The 24,362-nt window shown below is 33.8% G+C and overlaps 1 protein-coding gene across 3 annotated transcripts in view; it reads left to right on the forward strand.

Annotated features, from left to right (window-relative positions):
* Positions 1-24,362, forward strand: part of LOC111514854 (anoctamin-4) — a 57,094-nt gene that overhangs the window by 18,196 nt on the left and 14,536 nt on the right. For 2 of the 3 annotated variants that reach the window (XM_074185836.1, XM_074185834.1), the window contains exons 3-16: positions 2,328-2,492; positions 3,945-4,079; positions 4,135-4,311; positions 9,154-9,299; positions 9,352-9,451; positions 9,595-9,702; positions 10,528-10,733; positions 10,808-10,974; positions 11,664-11,759; positions 11,813-11,934; positions 12,006-12,170; positions 17,643-17,786; positions 17,840-18,009; positions 23,492-23,631. In XM_074185836.1, the coding sequence (XP_074041937.1) occupies positions 2,328-2,492; positions 3,945-4,079; positions 4,135-4,311; positions 9,154-9,299; positions 9,352-9,451; positions 9,595-9,702; positions 10,528-10,733; positions 10,808-10,974; positions 11,664-11,759; positions 11,813-11,934; positions 12,006-12,170; positions 17,643-17,786; positions 17,840-18,009; positions 23,492-23,631 (2,041 nt within the window). The remainder of the gene's footprint in view (positions 1-2,327; positions 2,493-3,944; positions 4,080-4,134; positions 4,312-9,153; positions 9,300-9,351; positions 9,452-9,594; positions 9,703-10,527; positions 10,734-10,807; positions 10,975-11,663; positions 11,760-11,812; positions 11,935-12,005; positions 12,171-17,642; positions 17,787-17,839; positions 18,010-23,491; positions 23,632-24,362) is intronic. The other variant, XM_074185835.1, reaches the window with a different exon arrangement.

Raw genomic sequence — 24,362 nt, forward strand, 5'->3', positions numbered from 1 at the left:
GCGGAGTGAAGTGTACACTTGGTTTGTTGTATACCTCGAACACGCAGGTATCGTCAGCAAGCTTGATTCCAGCATGTTCAATGTTACTGCGTTGCTGCGGTATCTGCGTGTGTGCGATACCCCTCCTTATCAGTATAGCCACCCCACCGCCTTCCACAGCATCAGGACGGTCCTTCCGGATAGTGGTAAAACCCCGCAGTTTCAGTTTATGCTCCTGTCGTAGCTTTGTTTCAGATAGAAGCATTATGTCTACATTATGTGTATGAATGAAGTTAACAACACTTTGTTTTGTTGCCAACTCCGTTCACATTCAACATACACGCCTTCATAGGCATTTAGAAGCTGTAACTGTTGATATTACTCGCGAACGTCGCGAATGCATTCCACATAAATCCATGTGATAACCCAGGTGCAATAAAGTGGGAAAAAGCTTCTCCACTTCCCAACCTTTCTTTCAAGTCATTCATCTTTGATCGACCTTCTGGAGTGGTAGGTAGAATTTCCACTAATGATGTCCTATCCATTTTTGAAACAAATTTTGACGACATCATTATGAAAACTTTTGTAGAACAGAGCAATTTATATGCATTACAAAAAGGTGTGAAACTGGATTTGAATATTGTTGAGTTGAAAGCTTTCTTTGGACTATTGTTACTGTTTGGAATCAACAATTTACCGAGTATCAGAATGTACTGGTCAAACAATCACAATTTTCATAATGAGAGAGTTCCAAAGGTTATGACAATGAAAAGGTTTTTGAAAATATTGAGGTTTCTCCATTTGGCTGACAATGAACGAATGCCCAAAAAAGGTGAAGATGGATACAACAAATTATATAAAGTGCAGCCTCTACTTACCCATCTTTCTTCCAAATTCAAGGAAAATTTCGCACCATCAAGATTTATTTCTAGCGACGAGAGTATGGTGGCATTCAAAGGTCGGTTAACGTATATGCCTCTGAAACCCATCAAGAGAGGGATCAAAGTGTGGGCAATGACTTGTGCAAACACAGGATTAATGGTAGATTTTGATGTGTACCAAGGAAAGTCTGAAAATCCTGACAATCTTGCTTTGGGAGAGGAAGTTGTTGTGAATTTATCGAAACCTCTCTCAGGGCATGGTTACTGCTTGTATTTTGACAATTTTTTCTCATCATTTCCATTGCTTCGAAGGTTATTGGATGACAAAGTATTTGCTTGCGGAACATTTCGTTCCAACCGAAAACAATTTCCCCATGAAAAACTTTGTCCAAATAAAGCTTTATCGTTAGGACAATCCGATTTTGCTTCTTCAGGTGATATAACAGTGTACAAATGGAAAGACAGAAGTACCAAACCCATCATATTGGCGAGCAATATGCATGATCCATCTGACAAAGCCTTAGTTCAGAGGAGAAATAAAAGAGGAGAGAAAGAGGATATAATTTGTCCAAGAGCGATCCGGGATTATAACCTGCACATGGGAGGCGTTGATCATTTTGATCAGTTACATTCAACATATAATATTTCATGGAAATCGCGTAGGTGGTGGATGAAATTATTTTTCTATTTCCTTGATACAGCTGTGGTGAATTCGTACATAATGTACAAGACTCAATATATTAGTGAAAATCACGCTTCCAAGTGAATGACGCATTTGCAATTTAGGAGTTGCCTGATAGATCAGCTCATTGGGACATTTTCCAGTATACAGAAACGGGGGAGACCAATTGGTGAAAGAGGCACTGGCCGAAAAAATAATAGTCGATATGCGAGGGGGACTGTACCTAATTCAATTCGGTTAGTGGACGTAGGTAGCCACTTACCTGTAATTTCCACTTATAGAAGATGCGCGTTCTGTAGTACCAAAGAGAAACAGAAACGTAGCAACTTAGTTTACAAGGCCTGCAATGTTGCTCTTTGCAAAAAATGCTTCGATCCATTTCATCAAAATGGTAATGTCAATAGCAAATAATGCAGTTTTGAAAAAAATGTCATAGTTATTATTGAATAAAGTTTCATTTCAATAAAGTGGTATATTATTTTAGCTTGTTTTGCTTGGTTCCATATAAACACTCAATGCACTTTGGTATAATAATTTACCACCCTATAGAACCGGAAGTGACTATTTTTTTCAGGTTTTTCAAGATACTTTGCAGTTTATATATGCTGTTGACCACTTATTATATAAAAAAAGTTGAAAACAAAAATTACAATAATTGGTCCTATAAAGGGTTAAAAGTATCTTCCAGGCAATGATGATGATTAGTTTGCCCATATTCACTCTTTACTTGTAGAACTATTCAGTGCTGATTGATACATTGCTGCAATTGTTTGAAAATTCTTTAGCCCAACCCGAAAAGTTCTGCATCAGTGAAAGACGCTTTTGGACCCCAGTGTTATGACGATTCCCAAATGACTTTACCTGGAACACCCTTGCCATCATTAGTTCAAGATTCAGGTGAAGAATTCACAGAATTATCAACACCGGTGACACCTTTGGAAAAAGAAAAGGTAAGATACTTATTGGTTAACTCTGTTCTGATGTTTAATTTGTTGGAATATGTTACTTGACTTGGAAATTATTGGTCATATTCGAAGATATACGTTTAGATTCCCATTATCATGGACAAGACTCCATTCATAGTTCACAAGACTTACTTATAAAATAGCTATTAGCTAGCTTGGCCTAAGATGAAAAACAGAGGTTGCATCTTTTGGTGCAACCAACTGATCTTCAGCCTTTCCTGTTTATTTATTGTATCATTGTGGGAATAAAGACCTATTATTATTAAATTGTTGAATGACGTTAACGGAAATCCAGATTTGCTTGACAAGGTCATAATTGGTGACAAATCATGGGCATATGGTTATGACATCGAAACCAAAGTCTAATCGTCCCAATGGAAGAACCCGTGAGAGCCAAGACGAAAATAACACTTCAAATTCGATCAAATGTCAAGGTTTTGCTCACTTGTTTCTTCGATTACCGTGGCGTAGTGCATCAGGAGTTCTTGCCACATGCATGGTCAATAAGGAGTATTATCTTGAAGTTATGCGCCGCTTGTGAGAAGCAATACGAAGAAATCGTCCAGTATTATCGAAAAACAATTCATATCTTTTGTATCACGATAATGCACCTGCTCACTCGTCACTGTTTGTTCGTAATTCGTCAAAAACAACCCCGTAATTATGCCTCAGCTATCTCAGGAACCCATGAGATAGCTGAAACCGAATTGCTGAGAGAGCTTAAGGACATACCAAAAAAAAAAAAAATTGGTCGCCTTAGGGCGAGTGCCAATCTGGATAACAGTGTCCATATGGAAATATGTGTTTCGAAAGTATTTTTCTTGCGAAACAAATGCTTATTTTGAAATTGATTGCTTCCTTCCTTTCTTTGGAAGATTCCCACATTTTTTTGTATCGAGATGTAATACTAGGAAGCCAAACACTTTCTTTCTCAAAAATGTGTTACTGTTTGTCATTGTGTTTGTTGGCTCTATTCTCAAAAATGGCTCTATCGATTTTAACCGGTTTTCACTAATTTATTGTTATATCAGTTTAAAAGAATTGGGTCAAACATTTGTTGGAAACAATTCTATAAAGATGCTGTTCAGTTGATTTGGCTGAAACCTTGGTACACCATACATGCATTTATAGTTCGTGAAAGAAGTTTCTTATAATTTTTATAGAAGGCAAATACTTGATAACATTTTCCCATTATAAAATCTAGAAAGACACAAAAACTGAAGTCTTGGGCAACAGCTAGTTGATTCTACCAATGTCAATATCAAAAAATAATAATTCTTGAAAACAATGCCACCGTTTAGTTCCTCCAAAATACATTTTTCAAAGTTGAAATTAACCCGAATCCCTTAATTCAGTTTTGGTTGTAGACTCTTTTTTATGTTTTGAACAACTCATCTATCAATCATGTTTTCAAAGTAGATGCTGATTTTTCATAAGGTTGCAGATCCAGAGAGTTTATTTTTTCGAGACGGTAGAAGAAAAATCGATATGGTTCTTGTTTATGAGGAAGAAGAGTTAGGCGTTATGACAGAAGTGGAAGCTAAACGAAGAGACAAAAGGAAAATATTCCAGGTAAGTTTCAGCCAGATATTATGACTGACTGACTGAGTTGTTATTTCATATTCAGGAAAATCTGATGAAAGAAGGTTTAGAACTGGAGTTGGAACATAAGGATTTATCATTTGACGGCAAGACGTGGTTCCTTAAAATACATCTTCCTTGGAAAACTAAAACAAGATATGCAGCTGTGATGAATATGAAATTACCAATTAAAAGATTCATTACTATTTCAGTAAAAGCATGGGTGAGCTAAATGAGAATCATTGCTACCTAAAAATGCTTATTCTATTTTTTTATCGTATTTCAAATCAACTATTTCTTTGAATATAAAATTCTAATTTTGGAATCTACAGATCATTGAATGCGTGGGTATCTCATAGACGGTAAGATATTTAGAGTAACTTGAATTATGGCAAAATTGCCTCTTTTCGGGTACCATTGAATGATAACAAACATGTACTGTAGTTTCTTTGGTTCTGAATGAATACGGAAATAACCAAAAATTTCTAAATTCCATTTTTTTGCTGTATCTTGTAGAGATTTGTTCTGAATATCAGTTGACACTTTGCGATTGAAACTTTCAATGTACTTTCAGAATTTATTTACAGGGTATAATCAGACATAGGGAATTGTCAAGTATGTTTCAATCAAAATGAGCATCAACCACCAAGGATTATTAGATAGACAATTATTTACATAATGAAGTTTTCAGATGAGTGACCTATTTCATTATATCAAGACTAGCTAGAAGTGAGAGACGTAGATTGCGTATATGGGACTTCCATTAAAGTTTGTCAACGAGTAGTATGCCTAAGAACCATTTCCCTCGTATGCATTCAATTGGATAACTTTATTTTTTTCGGGCAAGAATTGAAGTACAATTTGTTGTTCCATATCTCGATAATGTCTAGTGCCTAGTAGGTTGGGAATTGATATGTTATTTCCTGGAATATACCTTCAGTTCACCAGCGTAGACCACTCTCCAACTGGAGATTGGTATGTTTACATTAAGTCATTTATGGCAATCAAAACAAGTGTTGCACTCAGATTGGATCTTTGAGGAGTTCCCATTTGTTACACTCCTGGTTTGGATAAGTGACCATCGATTCGGACATGGAAAATTCGAATTTTAAGAATTTTTTTTATTATGAATGCCTCGGTAATATTAAAGAAGCTATGCACGAAAATACTTCGTGAATAGCAGATTCTGAAAATATTAGGTTATTCAGAGTGGAACGATGTTTCCGGAATCTGTACTGATATCATCACTATTGGAAAACAGAATCACTGAAAGATTCCCTGTAGTGATCGGCTAATGCCTCAGCGATTTCTTGTGATTGGGAGATATTGGTATTATTCCATTTTAAGTAAGAAATCGTTCAGTAAATTTTCGTTTCTTTTGTTCTTCTCATCGATATTCCATAACGATAGACGCAGGTGCTGAGCTCTTGATTTGAACTGAAACTATTTAGGGAATATAAGGAATTTTATACGTGTTGTCAAGGAATGAGTCGCTATCTTCTGTTTTCTAAAGACCTATTTGATTTAATTTTTTATTTTAGTGTTCGAGATTCTCATTTTTTTCTGTGGAGAATTGGTATGAGAATATATCTTCTAAAATGATCAATAGTTCATCCATATCATCCGTGTATATTTGTGCTACATTTAATATTTATTTTTTGTTTGCATCTGCAACTTTTTTGTATCTGGTTTCATATATTTTGTAATCGATTGATGATTCAACTTCGTTTTTTTAGTAGATATTGGGGTGGTCGCTGGGTTGTCCTCAGTTGTAGGTGGGGGAGTTGGGGATTGGGGGATGTTTTTTCTCCAGGATTTTTTGTCAGGTGTTTGATGGTATTTTGGTTGAAATTTGGGTCGTATTCAGATGTAACTAACTGACTGGATATATCTGTATTAAATACGAGTGAAGATGATATGTTTCCTATGGATTTGGACACTTTGAAGCTACATGCCCATTTTGCTCGCATTTGAAACGAATATGTTCGTCTGGTGACAGAAAGATGCGGAAGGTTGTTTCGTCGTGTATTACGAGTATTAAATCGGGAATTATAACATTCGATTGAAGGAAATGTAGGTTTTCATACGAAAACTCTGTATATCTTTATATTGTAGATTATAGGTATCTATTCAAATGAAGGTTATTGGTATCATCAGTTGTAAAGGTAGTTTTTGAAGTTCAATTTCTGCAATAGGGTGGGGAACTGAAGAATTTACATAAAAATTACGAGTCTCTCATGTGAAAATATCAATTTACGGGCTCGGAGAGAAGAGTTGCCGATAGTTATCATGCCATCATGAGTCCATCTTCAACAACTTCTTCATTTGAAAAATATAAACAAATTCTGTTATTTAGGATTCTTGATGAAAATATGATGTATTTTTTTGGCTAACGCGATCGGGTAATCTTCCAATTTAGTGTTGTCTATTGAGTTGAAGATAATGTCTTGTTTTCTGCTTGGAAATGTTGGTACTGAAACGAGAGATGAGTATGACGGTTGTTGTTGTGGTGTCCCACTTGATATTTTTTGAGGGTTTTCGTTTTCAGAAAACTTCATTGCCATTTTATGAACTATAGATCAGGTCATTGATATTTTCAACGAGAGGGTTCTCAATAGGTGAATTACGTTTAATGAATATATAGAGGGCTCCAGGATATCTCCAGCTATCCATATACGTTTGGAGTATTTATTGAAACTAATAGGTAATCAAATTTTGGAATATTTCGGTACTGGTAAAACACTCGTTCTTTTGGCATATGAGCCAGGGATGAACTGCCGTACCTCAATGGAAATTTTGAATGAGGAACGAGTAACTTTTGTAGCAACTTTGTATTATATTTTTTCAATATAATATCATGAAATTACAGTTATTTTTTATTTTCTCGAGAGTTTCAGCTATTTTATTATCATTATACTGTATAAATACGCCTGTGAAAGATGTAGATGCATTCATTTCTCCTGATTCAAAGCTCTCATGGGATTCCTGATCCTAAGAGAAGTATAATGTATAATAATGTATAATGAAAGCTTCGACAGGTTCTTATTTTCGAAGATACTGTATTACCTCTTTCTGATATTTTTTTATGATGATCGAATGAAAGTCCACGGCTAATAGAGAATTTCAAAAAAAGGTAACAAGTTGCTAACGGCAGTCAATATATTGGGAGAGCAGTGGTCGTGGGTTTTTTATTTTGTGGAACAACCTTTTTTTGGATGGGGCGCCACTTGATTTGATTTTGCTAAAATCAAGAAATAAAAATATGCATAGTCAGAAAATTATTTAATAGTTGCTGCAGACTAAACCAAAATATGGTAGACAAAAAGCGGTTATTGTTTTCATTACAAAAAGGATGTGATCCAGTAACACAATAAATGAAATAATACGACGCCGCTGCAGCTGCAGTAGGATCTTACAAAACAACGTTATAAAGTAAATTCATATGACTTTCATTACGTCTACACAAAATAATTATTGGAACGTTGGAAATAATTTTTGAAACGTTACATGCATGTAAGCACATATAATTCAAAAAGGAAACACCAGGTATATAGTTGGTTTCCAAAAATAGGTTGTCTGTGTAGTGGAAATCAACTCCGATGTAAAAATTGGAAATTCCTCACCAAATGAGTCCCTTCTTTTTTGGATGTCATCAGCAACAGGCTGTCTGAGAGGTCGAGTAGATTCTGGATGTAGTCTGGAGGGTTAGAAAACGAAACAGTTCAGTTGTCAGGCGATACTATAAATATCCTGGATTCGAAAGATATATGTCGAACTGGAGCAATTCGACTTTTCTTGTTTTCAAAACTGGTCGACAGCAAAAAACGGTATTTGGGGATCCAGGTTCCAAACCTGAACAAAAACGTTCGAGATGGTTGAACGACCCACGTTTCTTGGAAAATACCAAAGGCTGTACTTATCCGTAGCTTAATGGAAACCGGCAGATCTACAGAAAGTGATCTCGGTTGTGATATTGGTTCCAGAAATCAAATGGTTAAAAAACTCACCTCCTCTAAGGGAAAGGCTTCCACTAAAATAATGCCCAACACAAAATGGTAACTGACGTGACACACTCTACTTTCGTTTCTCAACCGTCACCCAAAAACCTTTCAGGTTGACCTCCGACCAGAAGTATTAACACAAACTCGTCCTTTGCGCCGTGACGTACACGTTGACGAAATTTGGTGTACTCCAATGGCAATACTTCTCCTTTGAATGAAGTATTCATTGAGCATTCCTTCTTTTTGAGAATTTTATTTCATTAATAATAATTCGTTTCTTTTTCTCTTCCCCAGACTACATCAACTATGCAATGAAATACAGAGTTATCAAGAAAATAAAATAGCTGATGTTTACTAGATTGGAACTCTGAAGTTGTATACATGTATGTTATGATTTCCACAATTAAATGATACATTTCGTAACAAGTGCTTTGGATTGTTGATAAAAGTCAACTTTTCATGTTACAACTGGAAATAATTTTAGGTATCGGCTTTTGCTGGTATTTTTTATTTTGATAAATTTGAGTAACTTCTTACAAGCTTGAAAAAAAGGAGCACATTTTTTAATAGTTGCAATGAGAGCCCAAGAACAAAACATTCGTGATTCAACACCAAACAGAGCTGCCATATTTCTTATCAAAAAATCAAAGGCCAAAAATGGCAGATGGAAAAATACAGGTTCGCATCCAAAATATCGAGGAGGGTGTCGCAAGTGTGACAATATGTCCTTCATGAAAATTCTATTACCGTATTCTGGGAGTACAATGAAATTTCCAATAGCAAAGAGATTTTCAATATCTCTACGATGAAATAAAATGAAATTTTCGCTTTTTTCTATCTATCTCCGGAACCAAAAAAACTATTGTCAATTTTTTAGGATTATCAAAAAGTATCCGAAAATAGAAAACTTTGATACGATTTAGCCTACCCCCTATCTCTTACTTTTACGAGAACTCCATACATAGTTATGAATTGAAAATGAATAATTAGGTAGCTATTTTCTATTGTGTTACATAAGGCTGTGGATAACTAAAAATTTATTTAACTTTCAATATTTCATTTAGGATGACAAAAAAGATCAATCCATAACAGATACTATATATTCAAAATGGCAAAAGAGATGGAAGGACTTCTTTGAATATGATCATGACTTAATTAGTCAAGAACCGTCATTTTATGATGCAACTGAAGGTGGGGATCGGGAAGAACAGTAAGCAGTTTTATTGAAAAAATTCTGCAAATTATGTTCACCTCCATTTCAGATTCGTTGTGAAAGATAGAGTAACAAGTTATTCCAGTGCTCAAAGGAGTTTGATAGTAATGCAGATTTTACTAAGGGTGAAATTTGATGAAACGGATAAGGTATTTTTTTTAATTCACCTTCATTTGAGAATATTATAGAAATATACCACGATATTTTCTTTTCATATAATTATGAAAACTAAAACCATTATCACATACTTAATATTTGTTTTGAGATGTCAATCCATGCAAACACATTACAGGTTGGGATACGAAGACTTCTGAATGATTCCACGTACATCGCATGTTTTCCACTGCATGAAGGAAGATGGAATAAAGAAGCCAGTGATGGAAAATTATTGGATAGAAGGGTGAGTGAATTCTGAAGCTATATATGAAAATACAAATTGATAGTGATCTTTTATCATGAAGAAATAAATACATTAACATCATCAGGAGCACCTATAATTTTTTTTTCTGTGTTATCAGTTAATGAGCGGTTAAGGTTATATCAAGTATGGTGAATACATTCAAGGAGTAGAAAGTTAACAATATTTCTTCTCAAATTTAAATGTGTTCAAAAATTACTTCTCTTTTATAATTGAAATCTAGGTGTCTCGGATTAAAGTAATTAGATTCAACTATGAAGTAATATGAACATTGTGTCAAATATTTAAAATATATGCAGAGTTCGAGTGAATCATTTTCACAAATACTTCTGGTTTATAAAAAAACATCGTGGTCACAAAATTTAATAAATGATATTTAATATTTCTTCCTTCATTTGGAAGTTTTTTAATATTTACATGAACGGAGAAATAGAAAGTCAAAACGGCTATTTAGAGATCAACTTTTCTAAAATAAAATGGACATGATATACTATGTATTCTTAGAGCCTACTCTTGTTGCTCTGGTTTTCACTTCATGATTGGGTGCCATCATTTTTCATCTTTCAGATATTCCTTCAATATAATAAAGTGGCTAATTGCAAACTACCTCATTTCCGAATATTTTGGGTTAAAAATCGTATACGAACGCACAAGGAATGATGTGACAATAAAAAAGATTATTATTTTTGTATTTAATATGTCAATTAATCTTTCACACATATTTGATAGGTTTGATGTGCACCAATGACAAATTTCGTTTTTTGCTTGTCTTTGATATATATGGTCAATCATTAAAATTTATTACAGTTATTGTATTTGGAATGGGCAAGACCAGGGAGATGGATGAAAAGACAACCTCTTCATTTAGTCAGAAAATATTTTGGAGATAAAATTGCATTATATTTTTGTTGGTTGGGTTTCTACACGAAAATGTTATTTGCTCCCGCAATAGTTGGAACTTTATGTTTTTTATATGGTATATTCACTATTGATGGCGATGATAATATACCAACGTAAGTCTGTTAGTTGAATAGTAATATCATTTGAATCTTTTCACCAGATATTATATATGTATTTTTACTTAAAGGAAAGAAATCTGTGATATCAATATTGCTGGAAACATAACGCTGTGTCCAATGTGCGATAAGGCCTGTAAATATCAAAAACTAAAAGATAGTTGTAAATTCGCTAGGTTAACATATCTCTTCGATAATCCAGCAACTGTGTTCTTCGCCATTTTCATGAGTTTGTGGGGTATGTATGAAAACACTTTTTCTTACTTGCATTTTTTATTAATTGTGTGGTATAAAAAAATAGAACTTTTTAATTGATGTATTTCTATTTGAATTAAAAGGGGAATATTTCTAGCAGAGATTTCATTTTGATAAAATAGCTTTCTGGTTCATGTCTTTACAAATATGTGTAGATTATGCCTGGAATTTTCCTATTTTTTGCATGAAGACAGAGAAGCAGAAAGCCATGCATTTCCAATATTGATTCCATTATTATTTTTCAACTCGTTCAAATTGGGGAAATAAAATTGATCCTCGTGTAAATGGAAAAACGATAAAATTTATGGAAGTTCAACATCAAAGATATAATTACATATCAATGAAATCGATATTAATCAACTATTATTTAGTCAATATAGATAAACTCATAATTCTACATGGCTAGATATACAGCATACATACCCAAAATAACAAATGAATAATGAAAATTATTCGGGGTGGATTTATTGGATATTTGAAATGTATTAGTATTTCATAAAGTTAACCAACTCGTATATGTATACTCATTTTTTCTTAATGGGAGACAATACCTTGAGTTACCTGTTACGTTTCATCGACTCATATTTTTCATGGATCGTGGATGGGTTCTAAATGAAATATAATCTTTGAATTGAAATTGGAGTACTAGAAATTGGATTCATTTCATTTCAGCGACTGTATTTTTGGAATTGTGGAGGAGGAAACAAAGTGTTATTCAGTGGGAGTGGGACTTGCATGGTACAGAACAAGATGAGGAACCAAGGCCCGGTAGGTAATAACAAATAATAACAAAATCATATGTCACACTTTTGTTATTATAGAATTTGAAACGAGTGTCAAAACATTTAGAACTAACCCAGTTACAAGGGATAAAGAACCATATTTACCGACATGGTCCAAAGCTGTGAGACTAGCTGCCACTGGATCAGTGGTATTTTTTATGGTAAGATTACGAGTATTAAAACATTATGATTTAAAATCATGTCAGACATCAAAGCAAATTATTTGTTTCAGTTAGTTGTAGTTTTATGCGCCGTTTTGGGAACAATAATTTATAGACTGTCTCTTGTATCAGTGATATATGGTAGTGAATCTTTTTTCCTGAAAAAACATGCCAAAATATTGACGTCTGTATCAGCAGCTGTCATTAATTTGATAATAATCATGTGTCTTACTAGGGTGAGTAGTGAATTGGACGCCTGCACTTTCATATATGCCCATAAATGACAACCGTTGAAGGGTGTATAATTCAAGGAGACATTAATTTTTGGGAAAAAAAGGTTTTGGTTTTCTACTTCTTCATATTCATACAAAAAAATGTGGGAATTCTCCAGAAGAAGGAAGGAATCACATTTTGTTGTATAAAGAAGAAGAAAGTCAAAACCTTTCTTTCCCAAAAAAGTGTATTGTTTATTCACAAAATGAAAAATCACATCTGTTTTTAAAAATCTGTTCTTAAAATCTGTTTTTCGGTTAATCAGCTGTCGCCCCTATACGAACGACAACTCTCAGAAGTTGAGAAACATGTGCGAGCTAAGGACAAACGAGGTCTTACCTTACCTTACGTGTGATTCCTACATGTCAGAGTATTCTAATTTACATATAATAACACAAACAAAAAAATCATTTAATCGTTGTGAAGATATCATGAATTTAATAATTATTTGTCAGATGTTTTTGGATAATTAAAAGAAGCTTTATGTTTTATTTCGCAGTAAAGAAACATCACGTTTTTACATTATTTTCTATCAATCAAGCCCATTATATAAAATACAATTATACATCTAACACATCATATCTAGAAATTAATAGGCACTGTAACCTTGGTTCTACTACCTTTGCATAGTGGAGATTGCACATTTCAAGGGTTCATTGAGAAGTATATCAAGAAATTCAAAAGCTTTAGTTTCTTAATTTAATATATTTCCATCAACGGTAGCAGCTTGTCACCTCTTCTGCCTATTGTGAAAGCTCAATATTTTTGTCTTATCAGAGTCCTGAAAGTTAATTACAATAGTTATTCAAACAATTTTGCAACTATTTACTGCAACCAGTCTGTAATTCTCAACAGGTTTTTGACCATTTTGACACAAATGGTACAATTTATATAAAGCCAAACTGATTGAATATACTCATTTTGTTAATAAATTCATTCCTCATAAAAGGATAAATAATATTATTCCATAAATTATACAGTGACTTATTATATTTGGCACAATGAAACCATAGCACATGATATATTTAAAAAGCAGTATATGAAAGTGTAGTTTCATATTTCATACTTGTTTTCACATATAAGGCACATTAGAATATTGACTCATTTGCTATAAGGGTTGGTTGTATGGAACGCATAAGAAATTCATTATTTCGCAAATAATGTAGATTTTGACAATCTTTCAACAGCTTTATTTATATTTTCAAGAGAGTAAGCGCAAAAATCTCAACATCGAATTTTAATACACGTGCAGCTTAGCCAATCTAGAGACGAGATGAGCGAACGATAAAGAGAGATGTAAACTGTCCACTAACTAACCATTGTCTAATATGATATAAAATGATTTGATATCCCTTTCAGGGATTTTATGAAACATTATCAACTACCATCAAACATATTTCTTAGAAACAGTTTCTCTGATTTTTTTCACATCTGCATAAAATTTCTAGTTACACTAGCTTGGTAACAACTATTTGTTCTATCCAGTAACGGTTGAAATTGTTGGTGTTTATGGCCCGGAGTCTGTTATTCGTTTATGAACTCGGAAGAAGAATAGACCAAGCAGCAAAAGATCACCGTTCTACATCTTTTTTGATTCTTCACATAATTTTGATGAGATCATGCATTGCCTTCATTTCAGTCCGGAACTAAAATCTCTTCGAAACAAGCTGAGATATGTAGATATTCATCAGTCTCATATCAAGGTTAATTCGCAAGTGATTGATCCACCTTCTTCTTGTCAGTGCGGTCAATGGACTCAGGTCATTCTTGCCCCCCAAATATGAGTTGCAGTCCTAGTGGTTCTAATTTCCTTTCAGTGGAAGAGCTTCATGAAGCAAGAGCCGTATCGATCCCTCTACGAAACCCTTCATCACTTAAAAGGATCGATTGCAGTTTGAGAAATGATTCTTATGCAGATTCTGTGGAACATGTTCTTCCTTATCTTGAGAATAAAATTGGATTAGATAATTTAGGAAGCACTTGCTACACGAATAGGTTTTTACAAGTGTTGTTCATGACAAAGAATTTCAAGAACGAGGTTTTAATGATGAACGAGAACGAGAATATTTCCTACTTATTTCTATTTCTTCGTAAGAATATATCATCTTCCCCTTCAACTGATTTCCTGGAGTATTTGTAGTCCACTAGATACTCGTTAGGACAACAAGACGATTGTTCGGAATTCTTGGGGTTCTTGTAGAATACTTTTCGTGAGCAAAACAAAAGCAAAATCAATACTCCTGACCGCTTTGGATTGAATGAATCTGTACAGTCTATCTCGTCTTGTGTTTTTGAATCTATTGATGGAAAAATCACCACTTGTTTACTTTGTAGTAAATGTTCAAGAGGTGGCAAAAACGTTTGTGAATTTCTGGAACTTCAACTAGCGTTTCTCAATATGACTAATAACCAGTCCATGCAAAGCTTATTGTTAAATCATCTGAAAATGACACTTTTAACAGGTGATGATCGATTGTATTGCCGAACATGCGCCAAACTAACTGACTGTTATGAGAAAACAAGTGTAGCTGAGGCGACTGTCAATCTAATAATAACACTGATAATCTTCAAAATTGACTCAACCTCTGACGGAAGCACCAAACTCTTACGAAGGTACGAAATAGATGAACACTTCAATCTAGCAGACCACTTTTATAATAATCTTCATTGTTCACTGTGATTCTGGCGTTGAATCTGGTCATTATTATGCCTTGGTCAAAGACGAAACGGACTGATTTAAATTTGACGATAGTCGTGTCACCAAGTGTTCTGGCGGTGTATTGAATTTATTGGAGTCTATGGAGACACCCTACATTTTGTTTTATGATAGAGAGGACATTGGCAGATCTAGATTTTAAGATGATGTGGTGCTGCAGGTTTTTTCGGATTTTCTTGCAGCTGAAAAAGTGAATGCGCCCCGGAGCGAACATTAATTTTTTTTGTTGTTTCATAATTTCATGATTTGTATTTTGGAAGTGTAATTATATAAAATTCAAGGAATATCTAATATAGTTATTAACGTGACAAGTCGATATATAGCAAATAACGTATGAGGTTGAATATTGTAATCCTCGGCTGCGCCTCGGATTATAACAACCGAATCCGTTATTTGCGCATCGGCCGTGTGTCGTTCAAGACTTTTTGAAATCTCATTGGAAGATTACATTTGGAGGAAAGAAAAAACCACGTACACTTGCTTTGAAAGTTTATGACAAGATTAGTTTTTTAAATCTTACACCATATTTGAGTGTTACCTACAGAAATGGTATTTTCAGATTTATAAAATTATTTTTGTTCTTGTGACGAAAGTCTGATGAATACACACCAAAGAAAGCAAAAATTTTGTCTGAAGAAGAAGTAACTAAGTTTTGTTGGAGGCAGATGATCTTACATGGATGCTCTTAACGGTCAACGGCCGTTAAAACATCTTAACGAACAAATCCTTCATCAATATGGATACTTGGTATTAATTTTTTTCGAATATATATCACATTTAACAATGTGAATGATCTATTCTGAATGTTCATTTTTTGCTAAATAATGAATGTGTTCCATAACTAAGCCACACATTATATGTATATAATTTATTCTTATAGCACCTTACACATGCAACTACAACAGTTTTTTTGACGACTGAAAATGATAATTTATTATACAAATGTTAAAAACTTCAATATACCTACGGGCATAGATCAGCTACATCAACTATATTTATGGTAGGTGATATGCATGTTGGATGAGACAAAAATGTTTTACCGAAAGGGATGCAACAATAGTTCCTCATTCATTATTTGTTCTGATTGTCTATGAGAAACTTGTGGATTACATGGGTAAATCCTACAAAAATAACATTCACAATCCAAAATGGAAAGTCTACTTATATCATCACTCGGTACAGTACCTTTTCATCGATAGAGACATACGACTAGACTCGAATGAGAAAATGTAGCATTCAAGACTTCAATAATGAAATACTTATACCAAAGGAACGTCAATAATAATATTGACAGTACTGACAATTTTAACAAGCATAGCCGAAATAATCTTCCATTTCGCGTTTTTAGACCACTCCATTCCAGAGAACATAAAAACGACATAAATGGTATCAGAATCATAGTAAAAAATGCAGCTATTGAATGATTGATAGATATAACGTCATCAATTAAATAATAGAAATCCAATTAGGTATTTACAATTTTCATGAAAACTCATACTATGGTAATTGAACTGAAAAGGTACTATTAGGAGTAGTTTTTTCACTTTGGAAATATTTGTATGTTATTCCGTGCTGAAAGGGGAGTGTCAACTTTGTGTTCTCAAATGAAAGAGAAAGTGTTTTGAAAACTTTTGTTGGAGGTTTTTCGATTATTCGATTAACCCTGGTTCTTGGACTTGGACCCTGGTTGGCTCCAGGTCATTCTGATGTCTGGTATCACTCACAGATATTTAATCACCCTGACAGTTGTATCTCAGGTGGTCCTCTTGGACCACCTTGAACGTCGAATGCATCACTCAGGTCGTGAAAATAACATGAAGATTGGTGAAGTATTTGTCAAGCAGAGTGTCAAATTGATCTTGTTTTTATTTTGCATATACAAAATTTATGACTTCAACATTAAATGAATCAAATGGATAAAAGTCCTTTCAGATACCTGAATATCCAATCAGAGTTATCGAGTAACACAAATTTCTCCTTTTAAAGACAGAAATATTTGAAATAGTAGACACATTTCACATAGACGAATTCATCGGAGGTTTGCGTGACAGTCGAATAGAGAGCAGCTATTACAACATAATCATTAGATTCACCATTTAAGAGGTTAAACTCGAATCTCAGGTTTAGAATAAGTCCAAAACAAGTACATTTTTCAATCACCAGACATGTAATACTCTTCTCGACGCGCGTTTTACCAATCAAGTTGGTGTCTTCAGATGATGAAGAAAACTTAATTTCTTCTGAGGTCCATCTCGATGAATCATTTTGGGCCTGCCGCATACGTATGTCGTCTGCATAGCCTAGTTGCCTAGTACTTTATATCCATTAATATCTACAAGATGTAATAAGAAAAGGATTGAAAGCATAAAACACATCTTTACGATTATTTTTATAATTTTTTCATGCATTGAATAATTGTGTAATTCATTTTATTATTTATTGCAACAATTTGTCCTCGTATAGTATCTCGAAGATGCAAACAGTCCAAAAACAAAGATCTGTATTGAAATTCTTGGAACGTTGAAAAATTGTAACAAATCAAGGCACTTCTTTTATTTTCCTTGTTTTTCGTTTACGTTTGTAAAAATGGCATGATGGATTCAGAGAAAATATGATTTGCGTATTCTCATTTGAAATTTCCTTTTATGTACTCTGTATGCTACACGAAATATGTGAAATGAAATTTGTACTGGATATATTAACAAACTTTATTTTTCAGTTTTATCATAGGATAGCAATATATTTAACAAATTTAGAGAGTCCAAGAACTCAGACGGAATACGAAGATTCCTATACCTTTAAGATTTTCTTATTCGAATTTATGAACTTTTATTCTTCTTTAATATACATTGCGTTTTTCAAGGTGAGAAGATTTTTTCAAAATTCAATATTCGAGTAACATCCAGTATTTTTCAGGGTAGATTTTTTGAATATCCAGGTGATACTGTAAGTCGAAGATCGGAGTTTTTTCGAGTGAAGGGTGATATATGTGATCCAGCAGGATGTTTGAGCGAGTTGTGTATTCAGTTATCGATAATAATGATTGGCAAACAGGTTTTCAACAACTTTGTCGAACTATTCAATCCGTAAGTTTTCTTTTACTTTTTTTCTGATATTATAATTAATTGAAAATGACTGTTTCGTTCGTTCAGCAGTTTTTTGTTACTGTTGAATCTTAAATTCTATTGGAATTTATCTAAAATGAATGGAATATGTGGTTTGAAAAACAAATAGAATCAATGAAGTATTTTCCTTGGAGGTTCACAGAAACAGCTTCTATTCAATGATTTTCATTTTCAAACTTTTTTAAATCCTACTGATATTATTATTCAGGACTGAATTATCATCTTATATGTCTCTGAAAACAGTATGCAACTCAGTTCTTTACCTCCGACAGAGGATTCAGCAGAATCACATATAGAAAGAGTTTACTTGCACGTTCAACAGTAGAGAAATATACTCTAATATATCCTGAAGAATGGAATTGGCATAATGATAAAAATGAAAAGACTTGTAAATGTTATTAAAAAATGTTTCTTTGAAGGCATGTATTCTTCAAATAAATAATGGGCTGGAGCATAATTTATACATCTATGTTTTTCTTAAACGCTTTAGTTCCGTCATTATCACACCCATCAAAAATAACTTTAACGTTAATACCATAGTTATCACTTGAATATCTATTGTATGATAAGAACAACCCTTCAATAAAGAATAACCCTTCAATAACTAATTGCTTTCAAATTCAGTGAAAGTGACAACCGCACGTTACGATTCTTGTTGAGTTTCATTAAATTCGACAGCACTTTATTATTTGTTCAGTAAAACCATATTTTATGTTCCATTCTTCAACTCCGGTATCAGACAATTAGAATTTTCCAGTAGGTATGCAAAATATTAGACGGAGCCATTCAAAATTTGGGGTTGACATTCATAATTACCATAAAATTATTATTAGATAATTCTCTTTTTCTTCAATGTATAATAATAATACTAATAATGGCTTCTATTGATGGTTCCATACAATTACAACCAATCAAATGGCAGGGTTCAATATCTGCATAAGATAAATCATCGTAAAGATTGCTATTTCATCCAACCTTAAGAACAAAAGAAATGAAAAAAAAGTATGGTATCAAGAACAGTGCAAACAGTATTTACAGCAAAATTGAAATACAAAATATGCAGGTATATTTTTTTGAGCTTAGAGAAAGGTTGATTGATTTAGGGATAATTCGATTAGTTGAATATATTTATTTTAAGAAGATATCTTTGTATCTTTCGATTGAAGCTTCCTATTGGCAGAGATTTATATTCAATGTGTATTCGATTATGTGAGTAGGCAATATGGTAAGTGAAAGATCCGCGACATAGAGAAGTTTTGTGGTATTGTTAAATGTGTCCTGAATCTCAAGTTATGATGATGTATGTCAGTTCTGAAGGACAGTGTCTGGAAAGATGAGAGGGTTTTTTTGTTTTGGGGAGTTTTTGAAGAAATGTTGCAGAATTAATTGTTCGTCTGGATTCCATATTCAACCAACCCACATTCCAGAACAGATGTGAAATATGTTCTCGTTTCCTCGTACCCATGATGAACATAATACATGCATTCTGGAGCTTTTGGATTATAAAACTGTTACTCTTCAAAATTCCCGGACCATACACTACGTCTGGTAGTTGGCATGTGGAAGAACTAAAGCATCGCAGAGTACAATTTTACTTTTTTCATTCAGAAATACTCTGTTGGAATATATCATTCACAAATTTTCACAACCCCGTTTCAGAATTTGCAAGATGTGTGTTTTAAAACGAAGACTGTTGTCAAGATAAAGGCCCAAGTTTTTGTAACTCCTTTCAAGGGAAGTTCTGTTCCACCTATCACAATATTTATGAGGCCAGAACAACGACTTCTCGTCACTGTTCTACCAAAGAGCATGACATTAGATTTAACAGATAGGCAATATTCAGTTGATATCGAGGTCGGTATTAATTTGCCATAGGACCTCGTTAATTGAATTATCGTCGAATTCCATGTACAGCTGAGTATCGGCATAACAATGCATGGTTGCAAATTGCAGTGACCTATGAAATTGAGAAGTGTATGAAAAGAACAAGGTAGGGTCCAATATTGAACCGTGAGGAACACTGTTTTAAAGAGGAGTTCATAGTGCATTTGATCAAACGCCAATAATATCAGAAGACACAGTTTGTTATCATCAATAGATCTGTGTACATCATCCACAACGTTCAGGAGGGCAGTCGTACAACTGTGGTTAGGCCTGAACTCTGATTGACACTCGAAGTCGTTTAGATACTCACGCATTTTTTCAACAACTTTTGATATCGCACATGCATTGGCTGGATAAGATGCATTGGCTGGAGATTGCATAAACTTTCGGGGCTAGAATTTTTGGCCAACGGAAGAACATTTGCTTGCTTCCAGATGGATGGATAAGAATTAGTCGATATGCAGTGATTGAAAAAGAGAGTGATATGTGGAAGGATTGAGGGGCAGCAGTAGAGAAACATTTTTATGCTTAGGTATCTCATCAGGTCCTAGAGCATTCGAGTTCATGTTCAGAATAAACTTATAGATTTCATCGTCATCAGTAGCTTGATACGAGAAGTTGGGATTGTTTATATTATTACCTGAAATAAAATTCAAAGTTTCATTATCAGGGGAAGTTGGATATACTTCCAAAAAATTTGTTGATATTTTCAACGTTCAGTAGGTTGGTTTGGAATGGGTTTGAGATTTCTTTTATTGTGAATCATCAAATTGGATAAATCTTTCCATACCTTCTTATTTCTTGTAAGCAGATGATTGAGATATGCTCTTTTCTCCAGGTTCACAGTGCTATTGGTTAAATTCCTCAACTGTTTGTAATAATCCCAGAGACACCTCAACTTTGTCTATTGAAATCTCGCAAGAGCTCTATCCATCAGTTTAAACATGAGTTTCAGGTTGTCTGTGAGGCAAGGGGCCCTTTTCTTAGAAATTTGAACAGTTTCAATAAGAGAATGTTTCTCAAGAAGATCGATTAATATCCCATTGAAAAGAGTCAATTCGTCATTGATATTTTTTTTTGGATGTGGAGAAGAGAACGAAAATCCGCTGCCTGCAGATATAATGAAAAAAGATCTAAATTAAATTTGCTGAAGTCTCTATAGGTGTGCATGAAACCCTTATATGCTTTTAAGCCCACCTATCATGTAAACAAAAGTTCTCATTGAATAAATGCAAACGTTGACTGTTTTGTCTTTCTTTTTCACTGAAAAAAATTATGCTTTATAAAAATATGTGTTTTATTACATATATTATTGATGATGCATGCGAATTCGTTCGCCGTCCCAATTGCAGGTCTAACTACTGCTCTGAGAATTCAGAGTCTACTATTATGGAATTGTACTATCGTGGATTCTTGGTCTGTCAATGAAAATATTGCACACTACATACTAATATTTTTGATATACATCAAATCTAAATGATGAACTTTTTTATAAATTATTGTGACAACTTTTTGATTGTTAGGCGTGTTGTAGAATATTTATGAGAATAACTCAAATTAGGTGTGGTGCTTGAGTTTGAAGAAAACCCACATACATCGAGTAAACTTGCATCCACTACATTCAATGTTAGCCATACATCGATAGTAAACATATTAAAATAAAATGAAATGCATCCCTATAAAATGATGACTACTTAGGAGCCCATGAAAGACGATTTTGATTGAACTTTTTTTGTGAGCAAATGATGGACATATTGGATAACAATATTATCCAATTACAAGACGTTATGTTTTCTGATGAGTGTACTTTGTCTCTTAACAGTAATGTTAATCGGCAAAATTGCCGCTACTGTTCAACGGAAAATCCTCACTGGATGAGAGAAGAACACACGCAATACCCTCAAAAGGTTAATGTTTGGGCAGGGATTGTTAAAAACTATATCATTGGTCCCTTTTTCATTGAAAGCAACTTGCATAGCGATAATTATTTGGCACTATTTCAAAATGATCTAATTCCAAGTTTTGCAAATTTATATCTTGATTCAGGAAAACCCCAAGGAATACGATATGGTTTCAGCAGGATGGAACACCACCACATTACCAAGTTAATGTCCAGTAATATCTCTATACCACATTTCCCAATCGGTGGATAGGAAGGCGAGGATCGATTGAATGGCCAGCGGGATCACCTGCTTTTTCATCATTAGATTCCTTTTTCTAACCGACCTAATCGCAGGCGTTATTCCTACGAATAACGCCTGCGATTAGGTCGGTCACGCCCGATATCCTCAATAATGTTAGAAGATAGTTTTATTTGAGACTACCTGTTGCCCGCGGTCTCGCCCGCGTAGAATTTGGTAGTTGTAGTACTGATTAGTACTATGTTGCTGTATCGCTGTTGTTCCAATATTTTGACAGACGCAGAATCAACGAACTTAGGCGTGCGCAGCGTTATAGAACAGTGCTTTCAAAAAATTGTTCTACAGCGCCATCTAGTGGAGAGTTACAGAAAAATTGATAGCCTAAAAACCTTTTCTATGAAAAATTACTTATACATGTCAAGTTTCATCACGATCGGTTGAGCGATGTAGAAGTTTATCACTTACCAATCAACCAATCAACCAACCAACAAACATCCATTTTTATATATTAGATTAGGATGTTGCTAAGACGTTCGCGGTGAATATTTTGAACATCTATTTCGTTAACATCCATGGTTATTTTTCGTATTCTACATTTCATTACATTTTGTATTACATTTTAGTTTTTGAGTGTATTTTATCGAATTTCGGTAACCACATGATTTTAATTTATTTTATTATTATTTCTGAATAGAGAGTGAAGAAATCTTTCAAACGATGTATCACAATCCTACTTCCCAATAGAAAAAATTGGGGGTTGTACGTTTCAGTCGAAGGGGGTTGAAGGTAGGGGTGGCATTTTTACGTTGAAGAATGTCGAATTATAATTTACATCTGACATGTTTAGGATTTTTTTTAAATATGTACATTAACAGAAATCGTGAATTTATTCCATTTGGCTTTTACACACTGTATATAACCATATAGTTTACGACAGGTTTATTAGAATTTTGACTCACATAACTGCTATAACTGATTTATAAATTTATTCGTGATGTGGACAGTTGAAGATATATTTTGGTTTCTTGATTTTGAATACAGAAATATTGGAAATGCTAACAACATGAAATTGATATTCATCCAGAATTTCTGAATGTACAAAACCGCCGAAGGTCCATCCTATACGACTCCATTTTTTTTTCGAAATCTAGACTTCTTTCCGTGTTCATGAGTTTTTTTCTGGACATCGACTTTTTCTCGGGACCTCGCCTTTTAGATAAGCTGAACAAAACACCGATATTTCGGGAACATGTTGTGTTCTTGAGAAAAAGGTAATCTCGAGAAACAAGTAGAGACATGAAAACTGGAGGGTGATCCTTGTGAGAATTTGTATGGTTAGATAGGTATTGTATAATTTATTCAATTTGAATTTGTTTTTTTGTTGTTGTTGTTTGTTTAAATGTGCAAAATATTTTCAGAGCATTCTCTAACTGGTGGAGGCGGAGGTCTCATCGATCTAATACCAAAGATTTATCGAGGAAGCATACAAGATGGGAAGAGGATTATCATCTTCAAGATCCTGGCCGATTGGCATTATTTGACGAGTATCTGGAAATGAGTGAGTAGATGTTTCTTCATTATTTCATTAGGCGAAGTTTATAAAACATTCAAACTTTCACAGGTATCAATTATACATAAATCAAGATGGTTTTTCGCAAATAATATTTTAATTATATTTCATTTTTAAATATATCTCAATGAATGTAAAACACTTAAAACTACGAAAATAATATTATATTACTCATATTTATTCAATTCGTGTTTTATTTTTTCCTTAACATTTGGTAGGAGTGTTTTTGATTTTCATCGGTAGTTTATTGAAAAGTTTTGGGTCTATTATACAATTTCAACCGTATAAGGTACTGTAGCTTCAGTTTTTCGGCTAGTATCATATGTGTGTTCAATATATCCTGAAGACATTTTGGGAAAGAGAGGTTTTGGCTGTCTACTTCTCCATCTCCATCAAAGATATTTTATTTTTATATTTTCACAGACAGATGCTATTCACATACAACTGAGACATATTCATTGTATCTGTTTATTGATAGAGATCATGAGAAGAACGTTTTCATTGGTTTCTTATATATCGTCCTGATAATACATTTTTGAATACTTTCTGAGATTTCAACTGGAGTTTTTGAAACTATCTTTCATGATATGATTATGTGAAGGAGATAACATTCAAGAATAGCATAATACACTCCGATACTTATGGTGAATATTTGCAGAAATATTTTTGAATTTGCATATCATAAGGCGCAATATTTCAACAACAAAAAGTGATCTTTC

The sequence above is a fragment of the Leptinotarsa decemlineata genome, unplaced genomic scaffold (assembly GCF_025532065.1).
Source record: "Leptinotarsa decemlineata unplaced genomic scaffold, Ldec_3_MD MMD2_tig00078346_RagTag_RagTag, whole genome shotgun sequence".
Lineage (NCBI taxonomy): Eukaryota > Metazoa > Arthropoda > Insecta > Coleoptera > Chrysomelidae > Leptinotarsa > Leptinotarsa decemlineata.